Source organism: Armigeres subalbatus, chromosome 3 (genome assembly GCF_024139115.2).
Source record: "Armigeres subalbatus isolate Guangzhou_Male chromosome 3, GZ_Asu_2, whole genome shotgun sequence".
NCBI classification, from domain to species: Eukaryota; Metazoa; Arthropoda; class Insecta; order Diptera; family Culicidae; genus Armigeres; species Armigeres subalbatus.
This window is the reverse complement of record NC_085141.1, coordinates 419,363,586-419,384,688: the sequence shown is the minus strand read 5'-3', so window position 1 is coordinate 419,384,688 and position 21,103 is coordinate 419,363,586. Positions and strand designations below refer to the sequence as shown.

Here is a 21,103-nt window from a genome sequence, read left to right as displayed (position 1 = left end):
CATGTTTTTCGTCGACCTTGACGAACGCATATTGTTCACCGCGGTGGCACTGGAGTCTCACAACATCTTCTTTTCTCAGCCCAAGAACTGTGCGGCAGAAGCCATGTACCTTTTCGAAAGACGGCTTTACCGGGAAGCGCGAGTAATCTATACGAAAAGTGTTTTCGCGCCTCATCGCTGTACACTAAAAGCGCGCGATGCGGCACGAGCGGATGAAAAATAAACCACCGGATTTAATTCACGCAATCGGAGAGCGCAATCGAAAGCACGTCTGCTCGTCTCATAAGCTGAGCGCTAACTACTTAGATTCTCATAAAACAGTAATGTATGGTCCATGATAAGGCCTCCGACGAAAGTGGCTACTCCTGGAACCTGCAAGGAGGATACATTTCCGTTTTAACACCAAAATATGCCGTGCGGCGGCTCTATGGTCATGATTTTCAACCAAACAGATGGTCATGCGATCGAAATCGATGAGTGACCCCATTGGCCACTCTTGGAACCTATGGGGTGCCCCCCGCAGAAGGGGACATTTCCGTTTTTACACCAATATATGCCGAGCGGCGGCTCTTTCGGTGTGATTTTCCTCCAAATAGGTGGTTATGCACTCGAAATCGATTATAGTCAAACCTCCATGAGTCGATATTGAAGGGACCATCGACTCATGGAAATATCGAGATGTGGAATAGAAAATCCCTGGAAAGTAGCCACAGTAGCCCAGAAAATATTTTTTAAATGTGGTATAATTTGCTTCCATGAGTCAATATCGAGTAATAGAACATCGACTCATGGAGGTTTGACAGCATTGATCATATTGTCCTCCCTTAAAACCTATGAGGTGCCCCCCTTGGAGCCCGTAGGAGAATACAAATCCATTTTAACACCAAAACATGCCATGCGGTGGCTCTTTCGTCGTTATTTTCTATCAAACAGATAAGCATGCGCTTGAAGTTGATTAGTGACCTCATTGGCCGCTCTTGAAAGCTATGAGGTGCTCTGGGGAACCCGTAGGAGAGGACATGTTCATGTTTATATCAACAAGTTTTCATGTTATTATAAACATGAACGGTGCAGCTCTTTCTCCATATATTTTTTCAAGTAATAGATGGTTTTAAATCGATTTAGACCACATTGTCTACACTGGCTCATGCAAAATGCCCCAGGAAATCTATCATGTCTATACAAAATTATGGCGTTCGTATACTCATTCTTTATGACAAGTCTTCAAATAGATAATTATTCGCTTGAATTTGATGGCCGCAAGTCTTCAAATAGATGGTTATGTACTTGAAATTGTTCTTCATTTGAAATAGATTACTGATCACATTGGTTCACCCGTAGGTGGGCACATTCCATTCTTACATCACTTATTTATTTATTACCAGACTAAGGCCGGAGTGGCCTGTGCTGCACATGAAAGTCCTCTTCATTCAGCTCGGTCCATGGCCTCACGTCGCCAACCACGTCTGCAGAGGGTCCGCAAATCGTCCTCCACCTGATCGATTCACCTTGCTCGCTGTGCACCTCGCCTTCTTGTTTCCGTCGGATCATTGTCGAGAACCAATTTCACCTGATTACTGTCCGACATTCTGGCTACATGCCCGGCCCACCGCAGTCTTCCGATTTTCGCGGTGTGAACGATGGATGGTTCTTCCAACAGCTGATGCAACTCGTGGTTCATTCGCCTCCTCCACGTACCGTCCGCCATCTGCACCGCACCATAGATGGTACACAGCACTTTCCTTTCAAAAACTCCCAGTGCGCGTTGGTCCTCCACGAGCGTCATCCAGGTCTCGTGGCCTTAGAGAACTACCGGTTGCGTTTGTAGATAGTCAATTTGGTACGGCGGAGAACTCTATTCGATCAGAGCGTCTTGCGGAGTCCAAAGTACGATTTCCTGCCACTATGCGTCTCCGGATGTCTCTGTACCGTTATCGGCGGCCTCCAGTGAGCCCAAGTACACGAATTCTTCAACCACCTCGATTTCGTCACCACCGATAGAAATTCGTGGTGGGTGGCTTACATTGACCTCTCCTATCATGTACTTCGTCCTCGACGTGTTGATGATTAGTTCAATCCGTTTAGCTTCGCTTTTCAGTCTGATGTAGGCTTCCTCCATCCTCTCAAAGTTACGTGCCATGATATCAATGTCGTCGGCGAAACCAAATAACTGGACGGACTTCGTGAAAATCGTACCACTTGTGTCAATCCCTGCCCTTCGTATTACTCCCTCAAAGGCGATGTTGAATAGCAGACACGAAAGACCTTGCCGTAACCCTCTGCGCGTTTCGAAGGGACTCGAGAATGCCCCTGAAACTCGAACTACGCACATCACCCGATCCATCGTCGCCTTGATCAACCGTATCAGTTTATCCGGAAAACCGTTTTCGTGCATTAGCTGCCATAGCTGGGCCCGATCGGTTGTATCATATGCGGCTTTGAAGTCGATGAATAGATGATGTGTGGGCACGTTGTATTCGCGACATTTCTGTAGTACTTGGCGAATGGGGAACACCAGGTCCGTGGTGGAGCGTTCGCCCATAAAATCCGCCTGATACTGCCCCACGAACTCCCTTGCAATTGGTGGTAGTCGACGGCATACCATTCATGTCACCGAGTACCTTGTAGTCGGCATTTAGCAATGTGATAGCTTATCGCCCTTTTTGTAGATGGGACAAACGACACCTTCCATCCACTCCTGCAGCAAAACTTCCTTCTCCCAAATATTGGTAATGACCCAGTGCAGCGCTCTAGCCAGTGCCTCACCACCGTGTTTAAATAGCTCTCAATGTAGTTGGTCAACCCCAGGGGCTTTGTTGTTCTTCAGCCGGCCAATCTCCTCCTGGATTTCCTAAAGATCCGTAGCCGGTAAAATTATGTCCTCCGCGCGTCCTCTCAGGTCCATCACCACATCGCCATCTTCGTCTGCCACATCGCCATTCAGGTGTTCCTCGTAGCGCTGCCGTCACATTTGGATCACCTCACGCTCGTTTGTAAAAGGTTTCCGTTTCTGTCCTTACACATGTCAGGCACGTGGCCCTTACGCGAACGGTTGAACTTCTCATAGAACTTTCTCTTCACGGTCTCGATCTTCCTGCTGGCGCTTTTTCCTCCGGAAAATCGGGTTTTGTCTTTTCCGCGCCCGTTTGTATCGTGCCTCGTTCACCCTCGTACTGCAGCAATCTCGCCAAATACTGCATTCTTCTCTTCTACTAACTGCTCACATTTGCCGTCATACCAGTCGTTTCTCTGATCCGGGGGCACCATGCCAAGTGCAGCGGTTGCGGTGCTACCAATGGCGGATCGAATATCTCTCCAGCCATCTCCAAGAGACGCTGCGCCTAGCTGCTCTTCCGTTGGGTTTCCGGTGAAGCGTGATCCAAATCTCAGAATTCCCGAGTGAATGAGTGGGTGAGTGAGAGCAAGTAAGAGTGAGCGAGCAAGAGTGAACGAGTAAGAGCTAATGAGTGAGTAAGAGTGATTGAGTAAGAACTAATGAGTAAGTAAGAGTGATTGAGAGTGAGTTAATGAGTAAGAATGGGTGAGTAAGAGTGAGTGAGTGAGCAAGAGTAGGTAAGTGAGTGAGTACGAATAAGAGGAGTAAGTATGATTGAGTGTGTGAGTAATTGTGAGAGGGTGAGGAATAATGAGTGACTGAGAGAGTAAGCGAGTAAGTAAGAATAAGTGAGTGTTCAAAAAAGAGTGAGTGAGTAAAAGTGAGTGAGTTAGTAAGATTGAGTTAGTGAGTAAGAGTGAATGAGTAAATAAGAGTGAGTAAGTGAGTAAGAGAGGGGTGTGTGCATGAGAGAGAAAGAGATCTGTTTATTTTGGTAGGTCGCGTCGATTTAAAGAAGGCATCATCTCTTCTATTCGGCTTATTCTTGGCAAACACGTTCATTTGAGGAAGCATTATCTCCACAGTGCGCCTTATACCGGGAAAACGCGTTCACTCAAAGATGGCATGAGCTCCTCGCCTTGTACCGGGCAAACACGTTAATTTAGAAGAGACATTAGAAGAAAAAAAAATCGTAAGATAGTACTTTTACAGGTAAAAATTAATAGGGTAGAATGACAGTGGAAATTAATTAGACGAAAAATAAAAACTGTTGGTAAAACAGAATCTTTCATGCGTTAACTTAGAGTAAATCTAAATTATTTTTATTCTTTGCGAAGATTGGCATTTTGCGATTCATCGATATCTGTTGGTGTTAACAATAAATGAATGCTTGGCGACTGTGGATACATAGCGGAACGTGTAGTTTTCAGCTGCTGCAGTCTTGTAACGCAGCAAAAACAAGTTTATCTCTGCATCCAACAGTTTTGGTAATTCATTTTACCTTTTTCAAAGATTGGAAGATTGTTTTTTGTTTTTGATTTTTTTTTTGTTTCTGGGTGTGTAGGTATATGTGAAAAAAACAATCATCCAATCTTTGAAAAAGGTAAAATTAATTACCAAAACCCAAAGCTGGCTCGTTCCGTAGGAGAAGTAAACTTGTTTTTGTTGTACAAGACTGCAACAGCCGAAAACTACACGTTCCGGTGCTAACAATAATAATGGAATACATAGATTCGAAATGTATTCGGGGTAATGGCCTTTCGGGGTAGTGAGGTGGAGCCATGTGAAATGCTTTAATAATCTTTGTTAAGTTGCATCCTTTGGGCAAGGCGAATACTTTGTTCAAACAAAAAAGTATTGCAAAATGATATTTTGTATTTTCGATAGACAAGTTGGGTTAGAAAAACAAATACCAAATTCGCTCCACTCAAAGCGAACAAAAAAATTTGCACAAGTGCGCATTCGCCAAAATATCTACTCAAGATAGCTCTAATAATCGTAACCATTGTTTAACAGTGTTATTAGATTATTGCGCCATCGAGTGCAACTCTTATGAATCATTGAAACAAAAATGTGGATTCAAGCTGCACCGCGTGTACGAAAATGCAGCTGACCTTGAAGTAGGCTTAGGCGGCGCTTAAGCGTATAAGACTTTAATATCTTATTCCGCACTAGTTGGAAACAATAAAGTGATACATAAAAGATGATCATTGCCCTCGTGATGAAGAGTGAATAAGTCAATTTAAGCACATATGAGTACATTGATGAAAACTACATTTTGGGAAAAAATACTATTTTGATTTAGATTTTCTATGAACCGTCACAATGATGTCCATTATTCCAAGATATTTCGTGAATGTTAACCATTGTTCAATTTTGTTGCTAGCCACAGATGTACCGCCAAAATCGATCCACACATCTGTTTCCAGTGCGGCTAGTTCAAAACTGATTATTTAAAACACACAATCCAAAATATTTCGCTTTTCAGCTGTTCAAACATAGTATTATTTTTCCCACAACTGTCTAATCCCTCAATGATATAAATTGCTCATCCAAATCAAGCACAAATTAAGTCATGGTGTTCATCCAAACCATCAAGATGAAGTCTATCGCATTAGGGGCACTTGTGCTATTTTGTGCATTCAGCATGCTGGAAGCCGCCACCGGTTGACACTCGAACCTCGATGGGAAGGCCGCATTCATTAACGCATTCCCACTTTGCTTCCAGATAAAGTTGTTTGCTACTTTGGAAGTTGGGCAACCTACAGGACCGGCAACGGAAAATTCGACGTGGAGGACATCAACCCGAACCTGTGCACCCACATCATCTACTCGTTCGTGGGACTGGATGCCACCACCAATACGGTAAAGTCTTTGGATACGTGGAATGATGTTTCCTTGAGTGAGTTGTTTGGATGAGTGTTGCTACGCCATGTCTATCATAACTCAATGTTCGTTTCGCAGAATCATTGCAGCGTTTCATCGCGCTAAAGTCAAAGAATCCGAGCGTCAAACTGATGCTTGCAATTGGTGGCTGGAATGAGGGTTCCACTTCCTACTCCAACATGGCGGCATCGTCCTCCTCTCGGAAGACATTCATCGATTCCGTTGTCAATTTCTTGCAAACCAATGGGTTCGATGGTTTCGATATCGACTGGGAATATCCAACACAGCGAGGTGGAAGCGCCCAGGATCGTACGAATTTCGTAACACTTCTTAGTGAGTTGCGAACGCGTTTTAGCTCCTTGGGGTATTTGCTTTCGATTGCGGTTGGAGCTTCCAAGGATCTGCTCTCGACCGCGTACAATGTACCGGAAATCAACAAATACGTAGATTTTGTGAACTTGATGACGTACGATTTCCACTCTTTCTGGGATGGGAAAACGGGTCATAATGCGCCACTGTATGCTGCCAGTTGGGAGGGTTCCTCGAGTATTTTCAATATAGATGCATCCGTTCGAGGTTGGTTGGATGGCGGTCTGACTTCCAGTAAACTGGTCTTGGGAGTTCCTGCGTATGCGCAAACCTACACGTTGGCATCCAGCGGAAGCAATGGTGTTGGTGCATCAGTTTCGGCTGGTGGATCAGCCGGTCCGTATAGCCAACAGGCCGGTTTCTTGACGTATCTGGAGGTTTGCGAGATTTTGAAAACGGGTTATACTAAAGTATGGGACGATGTCCAGAAAGTGCCCTACGCATATCTGGGAAGTCAGTGGATTTCGTACGATGACGTAACCTCGATCGGTTTGAAGGTGGCCTACGCCAAAAGTAAAAATCTCGGAGGTGTAATGGTTTGGTCGATTGAAAGTGAAGACGACAAAAATGTGTGCGGCGGTGGAGCTTACCCTATTCTGGGAGCGATTAACACTGCAATCAAGGGAGGATCATCCGGAACGGGAACCACAACGGCTCCAGCGGTTACCACGGCAGCACCGGCAGTTACAACAACAAAGGCAGCAACCGTTACGACAACGGCCAGCTCATCGGGAACATTGACTTGCAAGAATGGCTATGCGAAAGATCCAGCGAGTTGCCAATACTTCTACCAATGTGACAACGGGTAGTTGGTGAGATGATTGAATTGCGATGGTTATGCTAATTACGATATATTTTCAGAGTTGCGAACTTGAACTGGCATTACTTATGTCCGGCAGGCACTTACTTCGACCAGAGTGTCAGCTCGTGCAATTGGCAGAGTTTGGTGGCTTGTCCTTAGTTATATATTTGTGTATCTACTATCTGCAAAATAACTATTGGAAGAACATGGTATCGAAAATAAATCACACATATTATAATCCATCGCAGAGTATTTTGCTATTTTTGGTATCGTTGAAATCTAACATAAGTAGCCAGTATAAACTACTTATGTACTACCAGAGGAGGAAACTTGATGACGTACGACGTACGAATTGGACAAAGAAAGATAATAGTTAGACGAACTCCCGAAAGATTTTCCGCTGGAATTTTTGGATTGTCTTTATTGACGAGATTTTCAATCCGAGACTGGTTTATCTAGAATTCTGGAAGCAATTTCCTTAGAGAATCAATAAGAAATTTCCGCAAGGATGTATTAATTGTACAGAAATGAACGTGAAAATTACAGAGCGACCTTTCGCTGTGGTTTCTGAAGCAGTTTCAACTCGCGTTTTCTGAAGAACTTCTATAGAAATCTTTGAAATTGAATTGAAATCTTTAATGGAAACTCTTTGATTAATCTGATTGGTCTGGCTATTTTTTTCATGTAATAATTGTATTCAGATTTCAAAGTAAATATGACTGAATAAAAGGTTCAAAGCACACAGGGAAAAGTAACCAACAAGGTGGCTCAAAAACACTATTTCAATTTTTTATGTATTTTTTTAAATTTAATTTATGATGAATGAATGCACTTAAACTAATTGAATCAGATAGAACTAATTTTCAATAAATAACTGCATTGCTTTATCTGGTTATTGTGAATAATCTTTTCTCGAGCTAATTCCAACATCATTCAACGAAATTACGTGGTCTGACGATAACAGCAACCTTCTGAAGACGTCTTCGATGTTTACCATTATATTGAATTTTCTGGAGTGGAACTCTCGATATCTTCAAATACTTTTGTTCCTTGTTTCTTATACTTCTTCGCTACACATTCCAACCGGAGGTATCGTGTATTTTATGATTGGCGCTTCATGTACCAACAGTTTATGAACTGTTGGGGACAATGTATACCAACCATAAAGCTTTTCATTCAAATTTCTGGTCTCTTCTGCGTAAATCTCGAAAGGTTTGTGATTGACTTTTGTTTTAGAGTTTATAACGGTAAGAAGAATAAGAAAACACTCTCACAAGCAAAATCGAGGCCGGTACTTTTCGCAGTGATTTTCCCGTCATTTGAAACACCACCGGAAACAGGTTCACTAATGCGTAGCCCTGTTGCACAAAAAGGATGGATATAACTTAATCTACCGAGTTACTAATAATTGTTCTTACAGTACGTACCTAGTTCCGTACTTGCTTACACGTCATGTTGGTTTATCAAAAGTTATTTATATTTGCCCGGATCATCAGAATCTGAATCACTTCTGGAATTGTTCAAACGTTTCCGTGACCTTCCACAGATGTAACAAGCTTCCGAATATGTTCCAGGGAAATCATTGACGACTTCTGTATCCATCATCGTTAACAGCATCTCTGTTCGAACGGATACCTTAATTTAATGTTTTTCACATGTCGAATTTGTGAGTTCATTAATGAAACCTCGCATTTCGTTAATTCAGCGGACTCTTTTACAAGCATTAAACTAAAGAGTCTGCACAACGACATGGATGATGACAGGTCATTGTTCCACACAATTTCATCAATTCCGTTGGACGGGACGAAATCAAGTGTAAGGGTTGCGGATGAAATATCGACGTCATTTGTTACCTTAGATGGATTGAAGCAGGGTGATGCACTCTCGAACCTACTGTTCAATATAGCGCTCGAGGGAGCGATTAGGAGAGCTGGTGTGCAAAGAAGCGGTACCATTATCACAAAATCGCATATGCTCCTGGGATTTGCGGACGATATCGATATTATCGGAATTGATCGCCGTGCCGTGGAAGAGGCTTTTGCGCCTTTTAAGAGGGAGACAGCGAGGATTGGACTCACGATCAATACCAGCAAAACGAAGTACATGGTCGCTGGCAATCAACGTGGGTTCATTAGTGGTGGTGGTAGCGAAATAGTGCTGGATGGTGAAAAATTTGAAGTGGTAGAAGAATTTGTGTATCTTGGAACATTAGTGACGTGCGATAATGATGTTACCCGCGAGGTGAAAAGGCGTATTGCAGCTGCAAATAGGGCTTATTACGGACTTCGTAATCAGCTTAAGTCCCGTAGTCTGCAAACGAAAACAAAACTCGCGCTGTATACTACTCTGATTCTTCCGGTGGCTTTATACGGCCATGAGACATGGACGTTAAAGGAGGCTGATCGGAGAGCTCTCGGAGTGTTTGAGCGTAAGGTGCTGCGGACAATACTCGGCGGTAAACAGGAGAACGGTATCTGGCGGCGTCGCATGAATCACGAATTGTACCAGGTGTATAAAGGGCTGGATATTATTAAGCTTATACCACACGGCAGACTACGGTGGGCTGGTCACGTTGTTCGTATGCCGGAAGAACGACAAGCGAAGATAATATTTAGTAGAGAACCCGGAAGAGGCCGCAGGCTTCGTGGAAAGCCGCGTACACGATGGCTTTTTGCAGTTGAAGAGGACCTGAGGGCTTTGAGAAGCAAGCCATGACTCTGTCTCTTTTAATCAGGCATTGCAATATCATCTGAGCACAGGATATTATCTTTGCTTGTGCAAAGATATTATCTCTTATCAAAGAGCACTCTGGAAAGATATTATCATTTGAGCATTTGATGATGATCCTGATAGCCAGCGCGGTTCGCGGTTTGTTCACGTTGCGAGGGCGTTGCTACAACAAAAGCAGTGAAAAAACTTTTCTCCATGGCGAAAATTGCACTTTGTTTACTGAGCAGATAGATAACTAAGATCGATATCCCAGCATATCATCAGTATCTTTGCTCAGAAGATAGAATGATGGGATAAATTGCAATGCCTGCTTTTAATCCGATCTCCGTGGTGTGCACGTTGCCACGCATGCTGTCATCGCATATTGCTCCGGCCATGTCACACATTTTGGCATTCATGTCAGGTTATTTTTTGGATTCTGACGCTGATTTTAAAAGCTGAGTTCAATTCAAGTGGTTAATGTGCGAAGAAAAAAAAAATGATGGTTTAAAAAATCACGAGCCAAGGTCTGGACGACCGATGGAAAATTGATTGTAATTTGGAATACCACATGGCGCGTATAGGAGACTACCGAGAACGATCCAGATCCAAATAACTTACTCAAACCCCACAAGGTTTAACTTCGTCATGCGCTAGAAAACGATCTTCGACCTGTCGTGTTCGGGGAAGACGGCTTTATCAGAATCAGCCGTCTCTAGTTGCTGCTCGATCCGCAGCAGCTCGGAATCATTACTTATTCCCGCGAAACACCGTTTTGACTCATATTACGAACAATTAAGCACATTTTTCACTTTAGCAAATAAATTAAAATATATTTAAAATACATCACACCGTATGGGGAAGTACCAATATAAACACCAGAGGTGAGTACCTGTTACAGTTTCTCTCTTCCAAGAACATTGACATTTGTAATGTTGGTGACAAGCCCACGTTTGAAAACTCCATTCGTCAGGAAGTTTTGGACTTGACTCTATGTAGTCGGTCTATCTCTGATAAAATAAAAAACTGGCATGTTTCTGAAGAAATATCAATGTCAGACCATAAACACATCATCTTCGAATGGGAAGGGGTCTAACGATGGAGAAAACGTTTAAAGATCCTAAGAAAACTGATTGGGAATCCTACTCAGCTATCCTACGATCCGAAGAGTACATCATAGAAAGTCACATCAAGTCCATAACACAATTGGAAGATGCGTCCAAATCCATTAAAAACCAAAGGCGTAACGCCTACCAAGAGAGCTGTCCAACTAAATCAACTAGTTCGAGTAGAGACGTTCCATGGTGGAATAAAACTCTTGAGAAGCTTAGGAAAACTGCGCGTAGGGAGTTCAATCGTGCTAAGCGAACCGGCGATTGGAGCCTATACAGAAAGGCCCTGACGAACTACAACAAAGAAATAAGGTCAGCCAAACGGAAATCGTGGATTCTTATGTGTGAAAGCATAGAGAATACACCCGTAGTGGCCAGACTCCAAAAACTCTTTCAAAAGACCACTCCAATGGTGTGGGTAGCCTCCGAAAGACGGGTGGTTCGCTCACTATAGAGCCTAGCGATACACTGAGCGAATTGTTAAAGATCCACTTCCTGATTCAATCCTGAGTCGAGCATCGGCGACCAAGGCACTGGAATTGCTGTCTCAGATCCACAAGAGATCCAATCATGGGTTTCTGGGTCTAAAAAGACGCAATAAAGGTTGCAAAGGAAGCTTTCATTCAGGCCAGGGTTGAGAGGGCTGTGAGATCTTTCGAGCCATTTAAGTCTCCTGGCATGGATGGAATATTTCCAGCGTTGATCCAAAAAGAGGAGAAAACACTGGTTCCACCCTTGGTTGAGATTTTTAAGGCGAGTCTGATTTTGGGGCACATACCTAACGATTGGCGTCAAATCCGGGCTGTCTTCATTCCGAAGGCAGGCAAGAGAGATAAAACCAACCCCAAAGCATTCAGGCCGATAAGTTTATCCTCTGTAATGCTCAAAATTATGGAAAAGGTACTATGCGAGTACATAAATCACAAATTTATGAAAGCAATGCCTTTGTCAAAAACCAATTCGCTTATCAAAGTGGAAAATCTACGATCTCGGCACTACATACGGTAGTTCAAAAATCGAAAAACACTTAATGCAAAAGAAATTGCTCTTGTAGCATTTCTTGATATTGAGGGCGCATTCGATAACGCTTCTTATTCGTCTATAGGGTCAGCAATGTTGAGGAGAAAATTCGACCCATGCATTGTTACCTGGGTACATGCTATGCTAGCTAATCGGAAAATCTCCTCTGAGCTTAGCGGTTCATACATCACTGTTAAAGCAACAAGGGGTGTCCGCAAGGCGGAGTGCTTTCTCCTTTGTTGTGGTCACTGGTGGTGGATGAGCTTCTAGACAGCTTAGAGAGAAGAGGCTTCGAAGTGGTTGGATATGCTGATGACGTTGTCATTATTGTACGAGGCAAATTCGAAAGTGTTATCGTGGAAAGAATGCAATCTGCCCTAAATCACACTTTTTCCTGGTAATGGTAAAAGTATCAACTAGGCATAAATCCTACAAAAACTTCCATTATCCCTTTCACCAAACGGAGAAAGGTACAACTGAAACCCTTTTCTTGAATCAAACACAATTAGTTTATTCAAGTGAAGTAAAATATCTAGGTGTCATACTCGACGCAAAGCTTAATTGGAACTCTCATCTCCAATCAGTTGTGCAGAAAGGTCTCAATACACTTTGGGTTTGTTCAAAAACCCTTGGTAAAAGATGGGGCCTAAAACCAAGTATGATCATGTGGATATATAAAACCATTGTCCGTCCCAGGACAACTTACGCTTCCCTTGTTTGGTGGCCTAAAACTAATGAGGCTGCTGCAAGGGCTAAGCTCAACAAAATCCAACGCACCGTTTCCATAGCCATCCCTGGTGCAGTTCGTGCTACACCCCCTTTGGCCCTAGGCGCAATGCTTCACCTGCCCCGGTTAGATCAATTCATAAAGCTGGAAGCGGAAAAAGTGCTCTAAGGTTAAAGAGAACAAAAACACTGCTGTCGGGAGACCTTACGGGTCACCTCAGCATATTAAATGAATTTGCCATAAATCCCGCAATAGGAATTTGTAGTGACTGGATGGAAACGGTATTCAATTATGACTTACCTTACGATGTGTTCATTCCTTCCCGCCAGGCGGGAAGGAGGTGGACCCAGCGTTCCAACAGGCTCTATAAATTTCTTCACAGATGGTTCGAAAATGAATAATCTGACAGGATCCGGAATCTATGGCCCTACAACAAAAATTTCTGTCCACTTAGGACAGTGGCCCACAGTATTTCAGGCGGAAATATATGCAATATTAGAATGCGTGTTATTATGCCTGAGGAGAAAGTATAGATTTGCAAAAATATGTATTTTCTCTGACAGCCAAGCGGCACTTAAGTCGCTTAATAACTACACTTGTAACTCAAAGCTAGTGTGGGAATGCATTCTGGCTTTGAAAAACTTATCCATACGCAATCGAGTCTACCTATATTGGATCCCAGGACATACGGGTCTAGAGGGAAACGAGATTGCTGATGAGCTAGCCAGGAATGGATCTAATGAAAGGTTCATTGGCCCTGAGCCCTTCTGCAGGATCTCAGACTGCTCTGTAAAAATGGAACTGAACAAATATATGGTCAGTCAAATCACATCAAACTGGAATGCACTTCCCCATACGAGCCAATCCAAAAGGCTCGTAACGATTAACCCCAAGAAAACCCAACAACTATTAGGTCTCAACAAAGGGATCTCAACATCTACACCGGTCTAATAACTGGACACTGCCCTCCAGATACCATCTACAAAGATCGGAGCAATCCAAACCTCAAATTGCCGCTTCTGTGACGAGGAGAGAGAAACATCAGAACACATCCTCTGCTATTGCAGTGCACTCACCCAACGTAGGTTCAAAGTTCTCAGCAAGCCCTTTTTAGGGCCTGCTGACATATGGATCTTATCCCCAAGGATGTGGTTGGCTTCATAAAGCTAGTCTCGCCAGAATGGGGGAGTCACATACTGTAACTCAGGATCTCTATTCATCAATAATAGATGGTCTTGAGTTCAGTCGATACCAAGGTATCTCAGTGACAAACATGTTACTGAGATAACTTGCGTATTTCACAGCAAAAGGGTATATCACAATAGTCCTAAAATCTGGACGCAGTGATCTTCACCCGACAAACGAGGAAAAAAAAAAGAAAAAAAAAATTTATTTATAGATCTATTGTTCCCATCGGGTAGCGAAATAGTTTCATATAAGTGCTTGGTAGTCATATTTTTTATTGTAACTATCAATACTTAATGATTTTTTTTTCGGAGTTAAGTTACTCCAATACCAGAACGTTTGATTGTAATAACATTATCTGCCAGTTTTATCAGCGTATTCTTTACCAATATTTTGTTTTTCATCTCGAAAAATGAACAAAAAAGTTCACTTTTGCTGCAAAGCAAATTTCCAATCGACACAAAAGTTGGCGCCATTCTGCAAAGTTGAAATGTCACCGAACGAACATCCAACGCATTCTCCTCATGTGATTTCAATCCACTGCCAACGATTGTAACGAGTTTGAAAACTTATTTTTCACTCCCTCAAAATGGCATGTCTCTGGTCATCCCCCTCGTTCCAAATTTCCGACACCAGCCCCCTCGGCAGAAAAAAAGAATAAGTTTGCATTGTTTGGCGACATTTCCGGCTTCAACGAGACACTGTTTTCCTAAAGAAAGACCGGCAGTATGTGTGGGAGCGTAGCGCCCGGTTTGAATCGTTCATGCTTGGCCGCCCCCACCGTGCGTCGTCTACGTGTGATTACGGCTTATCAGTATGCAAACAAGCCGTGACATTATCTTCTCCCTTCGCCGTCTTGTTTGTTTTTTTTTTCTCTCACTGTTTTGTATTGTCTGACTGCTGTAAAGATTTCATCTTCTTGAACGTAAACGAAGAAAGATGGCGAAAATAAAAGACGAATTTGAGTGTTTTTGCTCTATTCTACATAGGAAGTGTGCTGTGACGATGATTTTTGCCACAAGATTTCAGAATGTTGATCACAAATTGGACGCATTCATCTATAGCCCGATGATCTTTTCTTGGTTGATATCCAACAAATTAAAAATTTATGTGTTCATTCGACCATATTTCGCTTTTGAAAATAGAATAGAAGTAAATTTGTGTTTAGAACTTATAAAGAGTAAAGTAAAAATGAAATGAACGTTTAGTCAGACATGTCTTTCTGATAATAAACGGAATTCATCGAAGCTTATAATACTTTTCTAGCCTTACTAACAGGTAGAAACGTATAATTCTTTAAATGTATTTGCAGAAATGGGGCACCGTTCCAGATATAGCACGTGTATGGCCGTAAAGTCTTTTTTCCAGCCATTCGTTTTCTCCCTCTAAGACTAATTTCTTTGCGCAAATTTGTGCTCGGATAACTTTATTTACCGGCAGAATCCAACAGCACGCGAACTCATCATAGCCCGGCGACGACCGACACCCCTAAGAAGTGGATTTTCTAATTTTTTAATTTAACGCTTCGTGAAGGAAGCCAAAACATAATCAACTTTTGCCCGCAGGGCCAGTTTTTGAGCAAATATATCTGCACGCTCCACGGCGGCCCCGGCCTGGTTGGACATGACCGAAGCTGCCAGCAATAACCTCATTTGCTGGTTCGTTACTTGACGAGAGCGAGCGATGCTGTCGTCCTCGTCATCGTCTTCAGCCACCACGTGCACAAAAACGTCGCCCAGGCAATGCAGCCTCAATGGGAAGATTTGTGAAATTCGGTTGAGTGCGGTTTCCTGTAAAGTAGTTTTCAATGAGGATTTGCGGGAAAATCCTCCGGTGGGTAGGAACAGTCGTTCTCATGACATGAACCTCCACAGCACATGAAGTGGCGGCGTTGCAGCTTGTGCGTCTGGGGGTCGGATCAGGGCATGACTTGGTGAGCAGCCTACGTAACGTGCTGATTCAATTGAAGGCGTTTTCTCGGCTCGGGTTTGGAAATCCAATCACGCAAGAGAGTGTGAAAATATGCATATGGAAGCATTATTATCTGCCGTTTATGAGTGCATATTGGGGATTGGGAAAGATTTATCGACAGGGCTCACTTTTCGATAGGGAAATGCGCTTCGATGTGGTATCAGCGTGGCAAGTATTCCTGTGACAGAAAACTCATTTCGGGGAATCAATTGGATACGGTTACCGAATTGACTGGCGCAGTGAAAGATTCATTTTTGACATCAGAAGGGTCGGAAAATGGAAAGTTCTTTCAGTTAAATGTTAAAGGATTTGCTACTTACAAAGAAGGGTACTTTAAGTCTGGTCGAAGGAATCGGGACTATCGTTTTATTACCTGAAATTAAATGCAAGAAAAGTTTGATTAGTTATATGCTCAGATTTGAAACAACATAATATAAAGAACATGTTAGACGAATACTTTACAATTAGGATCAACAAAATCCTAGTATTTCTCGATTCCTAAAAAAAATGTTTCTTCGTTTTGGAGTGATGAAATGTGATTCAACCCATTGCTTTTCCGATTGAAATCAGACAAAATCATAGCTATGTTTTAACTTAAAGCTATAGTATTAATTAGCTTTTGATAAAACAAATTAACTTATCATTTATATACATCGCTTCATCATTTGTATACTAACCTCCCCTTGGTCAAAGTCCGAAGGTCGTATCTGCAGTAGTAGCAGAAATAGGACACTTCAAAGTTTAAGCGTTTTCTGGATTTTGCGGTTTATAATTCTATTTGGGAGTTTCCTTCGACCCATCGTCCAGTAATCAAGGTTAGAGTGTTGATTGGTTGTCAAATACAGCTTTTGGGGTATATTGTCGGGATTCGGGATGTCTGCGAGGCCTGCCCCTTGTGGGAGGACCACCTATCTGTAACAGTTTACCATCCAGGAAAATTAACGCGACTCACACACACTGGATCGGCCATTCCAGTGTTCACGGACCTTTGGGATGAACATGGAGATTTGAAGGTGCTGCGCCTTCAATGAGTCAACAGTACACCACTCGCATCGACTATGATAAAAAGATGCGTCCATCGCGGAGACATCGCCCTTTCCCGAAGGTTCGATAAAAATGCTAAAAATTAAGACAATTGATGACGGCTCTGGGATTTGAGACAACTTCCTTCAGGTGCACAGCTGGCTTGTCGTTGACTATGATACAGAGGAATTTCGTTTGGTGCTGGTTGAGAAAAACGTAGATGAAGTGCACCATATGTCGAAGAAAGTTGGTGAGCACAGGGTTAACACCCCTCTTCTCGTTCTCACCTGCCACGGGACCTCAAGACTGTAGTTCATTGCCCCACCCGACCCAAGGGAAACAACAATCCACATGGCATTTCTAGCCCAGCCTGTCCTTGATTCAGGGCTAAGAATGACGTCAGCAAATTAAAGTCGACTACAGTTACACTAATCCGGCGACTAGAATAATTCTCCAACAGGAGAAAAAGTAGGCAGAAAAATCAAGTCCCGCCAAGAATACCGACTTAGTCGAAACCCGTAGCAGACGACGTTTCCGCCTGTCTACAAGAAAACCCCCAAAACCCAGCGTATGTTAAAAAAGAAGAGTGACCGCTAAACCTTAACCACGTTAAGGGCCGATGTCCAAGTAGCGGTTTTTTTACGCTGATGCCTGATCCGGACAGGAAACAATAATCTAACTGGTACCTTTGGACCGACACCAGCGTGTAAGAATGTTATCGGACGAACAAAGCAAACACTCTGCTCTGGAAAGCTCTGGAAAGTCGGAGCGGCGGTAGACCGAACGTCAAGACCCCATCAGAACTAGGGAACACCCCTCGGCGCCTAGCAATAGCTGGAAGAAGGACGTTTTTTTCACTCTGCGAGAAAACACTCAAGCAAAAAGTTTCAAGCTGTTGCTTCTCCGGAGGATTCCGTGGGAAGAAAGCGTTTCCTGTCTAGCGTTACCGAGATGCTTAGTTCTTCCTCGACGAACGACAATAAATTCAATTCGTCGAAGAACAACTAATCAGCCAAACAGAACAACCTATCTATGCACAATTAGAGCTTCGGATGCGGTGAGCATCGCAAGCTTCTCCAAGCACCTCAACACTTTTTTCTGGGAGGTTACTCCCACTCTGTCAGGCCAATTTCCGGGCAGCCGGGGACATCAACCCGGACAATAAGTGCTACAACTCCCACCAATAGAACTTCAATCCAATTCCAATTGCGGACTCTATTTCTGGGTAACGTAACGTTTCTGATGGAGGTCAAAATTTGTCTCCATTGAAAAAAAAAGCATTCCTTTGAATAACATACCGAACCTGGAGATGTTAAAGCAGCCTTCCGTGGATAACTGACCTACAGGGAGGTCTCTCTTGACCCTAGTATCAGAGTCCGTCTGCGAGGTGCAGATCAGAAGCCCCTCAAAAATGGTTCATCAGCAACCTCCATCGACGCTAGCATCGTTAGTTGGTCCATTCTCCCCGAACATCTCCCGAAGGCCACCTGTCATTCACACAAGTGCGTTGCAGACATATGGTCAGTCATTCAAGAGGCCAAGAGAAATATTTGGAAGATTTTCTCGTCTCGACACCTCGAGGGGAGTCAACGCTCAGTTGCATCCCATAAATCTTGGCATGCCGAGATGGCCAACGTACTTGGAAAATACTTCCCCGCTTTAGTTTCGGTAAGCGATCACTCAGTCGAGATCCAGCGAACCATCGCAGCCAGATCGTCCACTCTGACAAACTGCTGAGTCCCTCCGCCGAACTTAACAGCCACGCCATCGCTGATATGTTTGCATCGGAACCGCTGTTACGCCATTGCTCTATATTATTCAGTAGTCTACATTAATCAATAGCAAATGTTTACAACGCTGAATTTAAAATTTACAATTTACAAAGAAAATTAAAAAGAAATCCATTGCAAATTCTAGAGACATTCCCGTGAGAATTCGAAGAATGCTGAAAAACAGAATAAATAACGAAAAAAAATCTACCACGAAAATTCGGTGAAACTTCATTAGTGAAATTTCCCGTTGAAAGGAATTGTCGAAGAAATTCAAAAGAATTTGCTGTGGAAATTCTGAAAAATAATGTCGAGGAAGCTTCGAATTATGTGCCGAGAAAAGTACCGAGTACTTGCCGAGGAAATTCGAAGAATTTCCAGACGGAATTGCGTACGTTTTTTTGAATAAGTACCCGAGAATTGTTTAAGGCGATTCACATCTCACAACTACAGTGACTATAATAACAGTGTCGTCAAGTGAATTGGAACAGAATCGTCTGTCAGTTCCATACAAATGCGCGTTCCAAACGAGCAGGAGACCTGTTAAACGTGGCACATGACGTTACTTTTCTTATAGGGCTCTACTCACAACTTACTTTCAAGCTGTGGCTTCAAGCACGGAACACAGTGATGCATGCGACAATATCGCAGGAGGGCAGTTTGAATTCGAATAAAAAAGTAAATAATATTTTTTTTAGTTCAAGCTGTTCTTTTAACCCGTTTCGGTCTGACCTAGAAATCAAAATTGAAATAACCCGTGTAGACTCATTTTCGTCCGATTGCCATGAAATTTCCAGGGAAGAAGCGTCATCATGTCTATTTTTTGGTACATAACTTGATTTGACCATGGTGCCAATCCGGCCGGATTTATTAAGGGGGGGTCCTGGGTCAGATGCAGTCAAAACGGGTAATTTTTTTAAAACCATTGATAAATGAACGAAAGTGACCAGAATGCTGATGCAAACGTGGTCAATCATCATTGACCAGCATCAGAAGTTAGTTTTGATACATTTGAATCACCAGGACATGGTTCCGGATGTTCCGGGAACCTGGTTCCCTGGGGTATCCCTGGGGTGGTGGACACTTTTCAAGTGAACAAAAACCAGTCTTGCGACATATCAAACTTCATGGTTTTGGAAGAGAATCCTAGTACATGAGTTTTTGGGAGGTTTTGGACACATTGGCCACATCCGGAAGTGTTCCCGGGATCCTAGTTCCCTCAAGGAAGTGGACAAATTTCGATTAGCACCGAAACCCATGCGCACCATATAAAGTATGTTTCAAACCTTTATTGCAATTACCTGTAGAGCCGATTCGTCCATTTCAGGTACACATGTTTTCGCTAGCGCAAAAGTTATCAGCACACTCTTTGTCACAATAACAATATTTTGTAAAGTCTACCTGATACCCAATTCGATATCTAAACAGTTTGATAGATGTCTGAAGGAATTTGATAAGCCTTAAATTCCTAATGTATTTTTCTGTTTAAAAACCAATTTTTGAAAATAGAAAAAATAAGCCTGCAACTGTTGTGTAGGGGTTATCACGCCTATCTAGAGAGTAGAAGGTTGAGGGTTCGAGTCCCTCCAAGACACGTGGATTCTATTTCGCAAATTTCATATCAATTTGTCCATTTCGAAACATGTGGTGTGCATATGCACAGCCAAGATATTGTTGGTTTTAGAGAAAGTGTGTCTTCCCGAGTACGCCGACCCTGAATTCCTGAATTAGCCGATCGTATTCTGTGAAGTTTTTGGAATTTGTGAATAATTTTCCGAGGGAATTGTGAAGAATTCCCCAATCATTTGACAATTCCCAATCATTTGACAAAGAGCTATCGAAGAATTCCCCGAGGAAGTTACGTAGAATTAGCAAAAGATATTCCGAAGAATTTGCCGAGGGAATGGCGGAGGATTTACCAAAGCAATTAAGAAAAATTTGCCGAGAGAGTCCATGCCAATTCACTCCACCATATCTCGGCTAAAATGACACCGGCGTGACTCCGAGAAAAATCACAACACATACCACCACCAAAGATGGACCTCAAGGAAATCCTCCGGGGTTCCTCCAGGAATTCCTCCGGAAGTTCCTCCAGGAATTCCTTCGGAAGTTCCTCCAGGAATTCCTTCGGAAGTTCCTCCGGAAGTTCCTCCGGAAGTTCCTCCAGGAATTCCTCCGGAAGTTCCTCCAGAAGTTCCTCCAGGAATTCCTCCGGAAGTTCCTCCAGGAATTCCTCCGGAAGTTCGTCCAGGAATTCCTCCGGAAGTTCCTCCAGGAATTCCTCCGGAAGTTCCTCCAGGAATTCCTCCGGAAGTTCCTCCAGGAATTCCTCCGGAAGTTCCTCCAGGAATTCCTCCGGAAGTTCCTCCAGGAATTCCTCCGGAAGTTCCTCCAGGAATTCCTCCGGAAGTTCCTCCAGGAATTCCTCCGAAGTTCCTCCAGGAATTCCTCCGAAGTTCCTCCAGGAATTCCTCCGAAGTTCCTCCAGGAATTCCTCCGGAAGTTCCTCCAGGAATTCCTCCGGAAGTTCCTCCAGGAATTCCTCCGGAAGTTCCTCCAGGAATTCCTCCGAAGTTCCTCCAGGAATTCCTCCGGAAGTTCCTCCAGGAATTCCTCCGGAAGTTCCTCCAGGAATTCCTCCGAAGTTCCTCCAGGAATTCCTCCGGAAGTTCCTCCAGGAATTCCTCCGGAAGT

At 43.2% G+C, this 21,103-nt stretch overlaps 1 protein-coding gene across 1 annotated transcript; it reads left to right on the top strand.

Annotated features, from left to right (window-relative positions):
• The first annotated feature begins 5,435 nt into the window (after positions 1–5,435).
• On the top strand, positions 5,436–6,953 carry LOC134224323 (acidic mammalian chitinase-like). The gene is made up of 4 exons (XM_062703654.1): positions 5,436–5,502; positions 5,565–5,738; positions 5,801–6,899; position 6,953. Coding segments are annotated over exons 1-4 (1,341 nt in total).
• Positions 6,954–21,103: the final 14,150 nt, after the last annotated feature.